We start from the raw sequence: 9383 nt of genomic DNA on the forward strand, positions 1-9383 counted from the left end.
TCTATCTATCTATCTATCTATCTATCTATCTATCTATCTATCTATCTGTCTATTTTTCCATCTATCTAAGTATCTGTCTATCTGTCAGTCTGTCTATCTATCTATCTACCTACCTATCTATTTATCTCTCTCTCTCTATCTATCTATCCATCTATCCCACCATCTATCTATGTATCTAACTGTCTGTCTATCTCTCCATCTATCTATGTATCCATCTTCCTCTCTGTCCATCTATCTATCTAAAGCTGTTTCCTCTTCCTTCCTTTCTTCCCCATGTTCATGTCCACCTAGTGCCCTGCTCCCCTGACCCACTAGTTGCCCCTATCGTTAGCAGACATTTCTCTGTCTGTGAGATAGAGTGGTGGGATCTCTCTCTCTCTCTCTCTCCCTAACACTCTCTCTCTCTCTCTCTCCTTGGCCCTACAATCCTGTCCATCTGCTTGATCACGGGTCTCTGTTTTTCTGCGATCTCAGGAGAGAGTTGAGGGTTCCCTCAGCGCTGGAGATCCGAGAATCAGACGTGGAACAGGAGCCTGAGACATTGGAATCCAGTGCCAGATGGACCCGGGGGAGAAAGAACCACTGGCTGATCTCTCTGCAAATTCCAGGGTCACCTCGGGTCAGACAAGAGGAGAAGGGAGGGACTGCAGATGCTGGGGATTAGAGTCGAGAGTGTGGTGCTGGAAAAGCACAGCCGGTCAGGCAGCATCCGAGGAGCAGGAACATTGACGTTTCGGGCATAAGCCCCTCATCAGGGATGACCTGACTAGACTAGACATTCAGACAGACGGTTGGGGTACATCAGCTGGAGAATTTTATTAACATCAACAAAAATATCAAAAAGCATTACATCTACAGTCACGGAATGTATGCGCTAAATATCATAATCAGCATTATATTCTGAAAGGCGGAAAACAGAATTTTTTGTGCTATTTGTACAATTTCGATTTGGAACGCCATTTTAAAAATTACAAGTTCAACATCCAGGATATTTAGTTACAGGTGAGCTGTTGGATCCTTGACAAATCCAGGGCCCCGTTATCTCGACGGCAAATCCAGTCTGCTCCCATCTCTGGCTTTGACCGAACAAAGCTGGACAGCAAGGCTTGCACTGTCCAAACAACTGGTTTGGTTCACTTTTGGTTCCTTTCGGGAAGGAACGCTCCCCATCCTGACCCGGCCTGTCCGACGCGTGGCCCCAGACTCACAGCAATCCCGTGCTCTCTCAATTAGGGACGGGCAATCAACGCTGGGTCCCAGATCCACTGTGGCTGTGAATATAGCACTCACCAGCTTTTCATGAAACACAGATAATTAAATTGTATTCAAAGCAAATGCATATGCTTAGCCTTAGTTCTCTTTAGAAACCAGAAGCGTTTAAACTAATCGATGGCTCGACAAATTTTACAAAAGCGACCAAGAGGGCTGAAACGTTGGTTTTTACTCTTAAGGCAGGGTCAGTTCAGGTGGTATTCAACACGCATCTGTGTGAGCTAAACTGTATCAACACATGCACAGGTAGATAGGATAGTGAAGGAGGCGTTTGGTATGCTTTCCTTTATTGGTCAGAGTATTGAGTACAGGAGTTGGGAGGTCATGTTGCGGCTATACAGGACATTGGCTAGGCCACTGTTGGAATATTGCGTGCAATTCTGGTCTCCTTCCTATGGAAAGATGTTGTGAAACTTGAAAGGGTTCAGAAAAGATTCACAAGGAGGTTGCCAGGGTTGGAGGATTTGAGTTATAGGGAGAGGCTGAACAGGCTGGGGCTGTTTTCCTTGGAGCGTCGGAGGCTGAGGAGTGGCATTATAGAGGTTTATAAAGTCATGAGGGGCATGGATAGGGTAAATAGACAGTCCAGAACTAGAGGGGCATAGATTGGATTAGATTAGATTACTTACCATGTGGAAACAGGCCCTTTGGGTTTTGGGTGAGAGGGGAAAGATATAAAAGAGACCTAAGGGGCAACTTTTTCACACAGAGGGTGGTACGTGTATGAAATGAGCTGCCAGAGGAAGTGGTGGGGGTACAATTACAGCATTTAAAAGGCATTTGGATGGGTTTATGAATAGGAAGGGATATGGGCCAGGTGCTGGCAGGTGGGACTAGATTGGGTTGGGATATCTGGGTCGACATGGGTGGGTTGGACCGAAGCGTCTGTTTCCGTGCTGTACATCTCTATGACTCTATGACAGCTAATCGACTTTGAAAAAATATTACCTTCTGGGGGAGGGTCACTGGAGCTGAAGCGTTAACTCTGTTTCTCTCTACAAATGCTGCCAGAACCAATTTTTCAGCAATTTCTGGTTTTGCTTCTGATTTTACAGGCACTCTGCAGTTCTCTCGCTGGTTATTTACACTTTAACCTGCTCACTTGTTCACTCTCAGCCAGCTCAAACAAAGGGGGAGAATGGGGCTCAAAACTGGTGCAGTTTCATGTGCAGTTCGCATTGGATAGAACGTCTCGTGACCATCATTTCGCACGTGCCACCATGTTGCGAGATTTTCACCGCTAACCTATCTTAAAAAAAGTGTTTTCATGGAGGTGTGGGCATCGATAGAAAATCATTGCCCATTCTTGACTTGCCCATGAGCAGTGGGTATCGGGTGCTGCAGTGTGTGTGGTGAAGACACCCACAAGTGTGGTTGGTGAGGGAGTTCCAGAATTCTGACGAGGCAAACAGCAACCTCACACTGTTGTAAAAACCCGACAGATTGATAAGAGCCGGAATTCATAAGTTGGCTTTTGAGCTTGCGACGAATTAATTCCCCCACAAACCCCTTGATTCTGAGAAGGCACGAACCCAGAAATTGCAACCCCTGCCATATCATCGAATGATCTAATCAAACCATGTGTTAACCTCCAACACACACACACACACACTGCACATTTCTCACAACACAACAATATTAATAGGGTGCTCTGCAGAAATACTGCCTCAACTCTTGCCTTAGATGGATTGCTTAAAAGAGCACAGCGCTGGCATTGAAAGCAGCTGAAGTTACTGTCGTGAATATCAATTGGTCGACAAGGAAGAGGCTGGGAGTACACAGGAGGAATCCGCAAGCCAGATTTCTCATGGAGCAACGGACTCTGTGTCTTGTGTGGGTCCGACAAACTTAGAGTCATAGAGTCACAGAGATGTACAGCACGGAAACAGACCATTCGGCCCAACCCGTCCATGCTGACCAGATGTTCCAACCCAATCTAGTCCCACCTGCCAGCACTTGGCCCATATCCCTTCAAACCCTTCCTATTCATAAACCCATCCAGATCCTTTTAAATGTTGCAATTGTACCAGCCTCCACCACTTCCTCTGGCAGCTCATTCCATACACGTACCACCCTCTGCGTGAAAAAGTTGCCCCTGAGGTCTCTTCTTTATCTTGCTCCTCTCACCCTAAACCCTCTAATTTTGGACTTCCCTAACCTGGGAAAAAGACCTAGGCTATTCAACCTATCCATGCCCCTCATGATTTTTTGAACCTCTTGAAGGTCACCCCTCAGCCTCCGATACTCCAGGGAAAACAGCCGCAGCCTACATAGAACATAGAACATAGAAGAATACAGCGCAGTACAGGCCCTTGGGCCCTCGATGTTGCGCCGATCCAAGCCCACCTAAACTACACTAACCCACTATCCTCCATATACCTATCCAATGCCCTCTTAAATGCCCATAAAGAGGGAGAGTCCACCACTGTTACTGGCAGGGCATTCCATGAACTAACGACTCGCTGAGTGAAGAAAACCTTCTTCTTCGGAATCCTGTGAAAGCCATCTCACCACGCTTCAGTAATATAGCACAGGGGTCTTCAATCTCTCAGCCATGGTTTTCCACAATGTTGTAATTATAGTCAGAATATAGTTTGGTGACGGTCTTCGGAAGTTGTTGCAGTTTCCTGTCTTTTTCTGTGAAAAAGGGCCTGAACAACAGACTGAGGATCCAGTAGTACGAAGGGTTGTAGCCCATGGTATATTGGATCTTGTTCTCCTTCACGTATTTGAAAACACTTTACCCACATCTCCATCCACCTATTGCACTCCCAGCTACCTTCTCCCCAGTCCCACCCCCTTCCACCCCAGAGGCTCCCAGCCTCATTCCTGATGAAGAGCTTTTGCCTGAAACATCGATTTTCCGGCTCCTCAGATGCTGCCTGACCTGCTGTGCTTTTCCAGCACCACTCTAATCTTGACTCCATATAGATCACCTCCACCGCTCTGCCCTCATCAACCCTCTTTGTTGCTTCTTCAAAAAAACTCAATCAAGTTGATGAGACATGATTTCTCATGCACAAAGCCACGTTGACTCTCCCGAATCAGTCCTGGCCTTTCCAAATACCTGTTGAAGGGAACATCTCTGCAAAATATATATCATAACGGCCCCTTGGTTGCCTGTGCATTTATATACAAAAAGCCATAACAATATCTCAGCAGTGGTGATATCAGTGAGTTAGCAACTGCGGTGCAGGGGGTGGGGGAGGGGCGTTGGGTTGGAGGTGGTTAGGGTGAGGTTGAGAGGTGGGATACAGCAAAGCACACTTTTAACATCGGGCACTACTACGGCACAGTCAGAGATTGACCAGCACGTAGCCAACCACAAATCCGGAGTCCTTTCCGCATGGGACGTCCTGTGGCAGGCGCTACTTAAATGCCGCAGAGTCCATCCAGTTGTGGCGATGCTGCCCTTTTACGCTGCTCTTTTTTTATTTTCCGACTCCGAAATGTCTGCAGGTTGAAGGGGTTCTAGGGCCAATTTGATTCGAGCTAACAGATATTGCCTCAGGCAGACGGCTTTCAAGTTTAAAGAAAAAAAAACCCTTGCACAATGACAGGGGAGTGGTCAGTTCTCCCAGCTCACCTCTTTTCTGGTTTGGTTTTTTTTATAAGTAGTAGAAAAGCTGCTGAAGCCACAGGTAGGTCCCCACTGGTCCTCTCTCCCCCCCCCACCACCCGACATCTATCCCGCAAGACTCTGGGTTTGACTTTTATCTTTTGTGCTAAGGGGTGTTTATGGGGATCGTTGCAAGCATTCAGAACAGCATCATTATGTTGGGATGATCGGTTGGATTTTCAAAGAGGTTAAGTTATTCGATATTCTGTTTTCTGCTGTGGGGGGGGGGGGGGTTCATTCGGTTTGCTTTAAAACTAAGTGGTTGGGCTGGCTGCATCACTCCTGAGATTTCCACTTTACACCTGCTTAAAACAACTTGCAAAGAGAGGCTCTGGGCCACTATCTTGAAATTTTTTTAGGGAGTCTGTCCTGGTCCATAACTCAATTCCTTTAGTTACAGCAATGATCCTCCGATTGAAGCCCACCCCCTTCGCCCCTGCACCGATTTCCACCAGAAGCTCCCCATATTGATGACCTTTGCATGTTTTCAAATGCCACATTAAAGCAAGACTTTAACCCCTTCTCACCACCCAACCCCCAGTCCCCGCTGCCATTGCAGGAGTGGTCACCTTTCCAGAAAGGCCTGCGGTAGGCGCCACTGAAATGCACGCGGTGCGCTGCTGTCCCGTTAGGTGGAAGGTGGCTCAACGCAGGGAAGGGAATCCCACCCCTCTGCAAGGGTTTGGGCGGAACACACGAATTGAGATGTGGGCACTCTTGCAGTTGTGTCCTGACACAAGGAACACACCCGTCCCATGCTTAATGAGCTGACACTGAATGGCTTACAGCAGTGAAATGGTCCACGTTGGTGGAAGTATGTCCCCTTAAGCTCATAAGATATAAGGGGGTGGGGGGGGGAATAGGCCATTCGGCCCATCGAGTCTGCTCCGCCATTCCATCATGGCTGATTTGCTCCTCACCCTCCCCCATTTCACTGCCTTCTCCTCAAACCCCTCCAACCCATTTCCAATTAAACATCTGCTGAACCCCTCCTCAAACTTACTCACTGTCCCAGCATCCTTTGGGATAACGAATTCCCCAGATCCACAATCCTTTGGGAGAAGTAGGTTCTCAAACTAGAGATAAGGAGAGATGGAGTTTTTACAATATTGGGAGCCCGTATTGTTGACGGAAAATCGCTGAGGACTCCGACTGGGCTGGGGCTATTTTGGGGAATGATTAACTGGCATCGATGGAAATGACCCCCCCCCCCCCCCCCCCCCCACCCCCGCGGGGCTGACCAAGTTAACTTGAGGGCACTCGGCCTGGTGTTTGCTGGGAGGGAAGGCAGATCTGAAACAGACGCAGGGCGATTGCTGGAGAAACTCGGCAGGCCCAGCAGTGGAGAGAGAAACAGGTTTCATGTTCAATGTACCCGGGCTGGAAACATCATCGCTGTCTCGCTCTCCACGCTTGCAACCAGAGCTAACTGAGTTTCTCCAGCATTTTGTGAGGTAAATACAGGCTGGGGGGGGGGGGTTTGGGTGAGGGGTGGGGGAGTGAGGCGTAAGGAACTCGGGGAAGCACTCAGCCCTGGATCTCCCAATAGAAAAGCAGTCAAGCGCTCAGAGAGAGAGAGAGAAAGAATGAAAGAAAGAAAGAAAGAGAGAGAGAGAATATATTGAAACATTGAGGTGATGAGGTGGGAGAGCCAGTCATTGGGAACTGACATGTGTGGATGGAGATGGGCAGCAGGCCATCTCTGTTCTGATTGAAGGGACAGGCTGGGTGGAAGGGCCGAATAGACTCCCCATTGTTCCAGATCACCGCATGAAAAATAAACCCCACCCCTCACCAGTCCTTTATCCCTCTCATCTCGAATGTTTCTAACGCCTCGGTTGACTTTAATCGTGCTGCTTCCCACCCCACCCCGTCTGTTGGAAACGGCTGGTCCCCCTCGACTCTGAGCAAATAGGCCCTCTGCTTCCCCTCCCCTCGGTGTTTCTGAACACCTCGCATCTAATACCCCCTTCAGAATGTTACTTGAGGGTCACAATCCCAGTCTCTTTCTCTCTCTCTCTCACACACACTCTCTCTCTGTCCCTCTCTGTCTCTCTCTCTCTCTCACACTCTCTCTCTCTCTGTCTCTCTCACTCTCTGTCCCTCTCTCACTGTCATTCTCTCCCCCTCTTCTGTTTCTAACACAGATTCACTCATGGGATCTGGGCAATGCTGACTGAGTGCAATGTTTAATGCCTGTCCCTAATTGCACCTTAAGGGGGCCGTAGTGAGCTGCCCTGCTAGAGCCTTGGTCTAATGCCCCCTTTGAAGGCAAGGTGGGGGAAGGGGCTAACTGATCCATCATCAGAAGGTCACTGGAGCCGTTGTGTGGTATTGTCCTTACTCCCAGAACACGAGGTCTGGGTTCAAGTCCCACCTGCTCCAGGGGGGTGTCATAACATCTCTGAAAAGGTTGGTTAGGCAAAACAGGTTAAATAAAAAAAAATTGTATGGCCACTCAAGGGCCCTCCTGTGGCACAGTGGTAATATCCCTAACCCTGGACCGAGAGGTCGGGTTCAAGACCCAGTCTCTCTAGAGGTGTGCAATAACATCACTGAACAAATTAATTTGGAAAAAAAATAGGTTAAAAAAAAATGTGGGAGAGGGCCCTCCTGTGGCACAGTGGTAATGTCCATACCCCTGGCCCGAGAGGCAGGGGCACAAATCCCACCTGCTCCAGTAGGGAATGCCATAACATCTCTGAACAAATTAATTTGGAAAAAAAAGGTTAAAAAAATAAATGTGGGAGAGGGCCCTCATGTGGCACAGTGGGGTAGACCCCAATCCTGGACTGGACGCTCAGAACGCAGAGTAGGAAGTGTCTCCCGACTCAGAGACGGTGACGACAGAATGGCGTTGTCGCTGGCTCCTGGGGACAGAGGCCCACCCGCGGGCGAAGGGGCAGCCCAGCACCCCGAGGCACTCGAACATCCTGGAGCGGAACTTGGCACCGGCGAGGGCGTACAGGAAGGGGTTGAGGCAGCAGTGCAGGTTGCCCAGGCAGGCGGCCAGGACGTAGCTGGTGTCCATGCGCCCCTCGGCGCTGCAGTCCCGCCCCAGGGCTCCCAACCGGTGCAGGGTCTCCAGGAACATCACCACGTTGTAGGGGGTCCAGCAGAGGAAGAAGACGGTCACCACGGCGGCCATCACCTTGAGGGCGCGGCGTTCCCGCGGCCGCTGGGAATTGTGGGATTGCGCCAGGGTCAGGCCGATCTTCAGGTAACTGTAGCCCATGATCCCCAGCGGTAGCAGGAAGCCGGTGACATGGTAGAAGCAGCGAAGGCCCACGATCCAGCCCTTGGAGTTGTTGGCGCCGTAATTATGGGCGCACTTCTGGGACCCGTTGACCCTCATGGAGTGCAGGAAGACGAAATCCGGGACTGCCAGCAGGAGGCAGAAGAGCCAGACGGCCGAGCAGCTGAGGTAAACACGCCAAGGCCTCCTCCTCTTATAGAGTTCCACGGCGTGGACGATGGAGAGGTAGCGATCGAAGCTAATACAGCCCAGCAGGTAGATGCTGCTGTAGAAGCTGACGTTGTACAGGGCGCCCAGCACCTTGCAGGCCGCGTGGCCAAACACCCACTCGTGGGCGGATTCCGCAGCCCAAAAGGGCAGGCCCACCACCAGCAGCAGGTCGGCCGCGGCCAGGTGCAGGACGTACATCTCCGTGGCAGCCAGGCGCTTCAGGCTACGGGAGAGGACGCCCACCACCAGGCCGTTTCCCAGCAGACCCACCAGGAAGACGGCGCTGTACAGGACCGGGATGAAGATGCGTGTGAATGACAGGCTGCTGCTCGGGTCACAGGGCTGGCTCAGGCACACCGCCATACCGTCGCACGGATCGTAACTGGAATTCGACAGCAGATCGTAGCTAGCATTCCCGGAGAAATACATCGAGAAATTGAGGTCAAAAAAATCCTGTAAAACAGAGAGAGAACCGACAGTGAGTTAAGGGACAGAGAGAGGGAACCGACAGTGAGTTAAGGGACAGAGAGAGGGAACTGACAGTGAGTTAAGGGACACAGAGAGGGAACTGACAATGAGTTAAGGGACAGAGAGAGGGAACTGACAATGAGTTAAGGGACAGAGAGAGAACCGACAGTGAGTTAAGGGACAGAGAGGGAACCGACAGTGAGTTAAGGGACAGAGAGGGAACCGACAGTGAATTAAGGGACAGAGAGAGGGAACCGACAGTGAGTTAAGGGACAGAGAGAGGGAACTGACAGTGAGTTAAGGGACAGAGAGAGGGAACTGACAGTGAGTTAAGGGACAGAGAGGGACCGTCAGTGTTTTAAGGGACAGAGAGGGATCCAACAGTGAGTTAAGGGACAGAGAGAGGGAACTGACAGTGAGTTAACATAGAACATAGAAGAATACAGCGCAGTACAGGCCCTTCGGCCCTCGACGTTGCGCCGATCTAAGCCCACCTAACCTACACTAGCCCACTATCCTCCATATGTCTATCCAATGCCCGCTTAAATGCCCATAAAG

The 9383-nt window shown here is 50.2% G+C and overlaps 1 protein-coding gene across 1 annotated transcript in view; it reads right to left on the minus strand.

Moving 5' to 3' along the window:
* Positions 1-9383, minus strand: part of LOC122548282 (C-X-C chemokine receptor type 3-like) — a 29061-nt gene that overhangs the window by 6664 nt on the left and 13014 nt on the right. The window contains exon 2 of the mRNA XM_043686810.1: positions 6962-8810. Within this exon, the coding sequence (XP_043542745.1) occupies positions 7692-8786 (1095 nt within the window). The 5' untranslated portion in view covers positions 8787-8810 and the 3' untranslated portion in view covers positions 6962-7691. The remainder of the gene's footprint in view (positions 1-6961; positions 8811-9383) is intronic.

This window comes from Chiloscyllium plagiosum, unplaced genomic scaffold, assembly GCF_004010195.1.
Source record: "Chiloscyllium plagiosum isolate BGI_BamShark_2017 unplaced genomic scaffold, ASM401019v2 scaf_11846, whole genome shotgun sequence".
In the NCBI taxonomy this organism is placed as follows: domain Eukaryota; kingdom Metazoa; phylum Chordata; class Chondrichthyes; order Orectolobiformes; family Hemiscylliidae; genus Chiloscyllium; species Chiloscyllium plagiosum.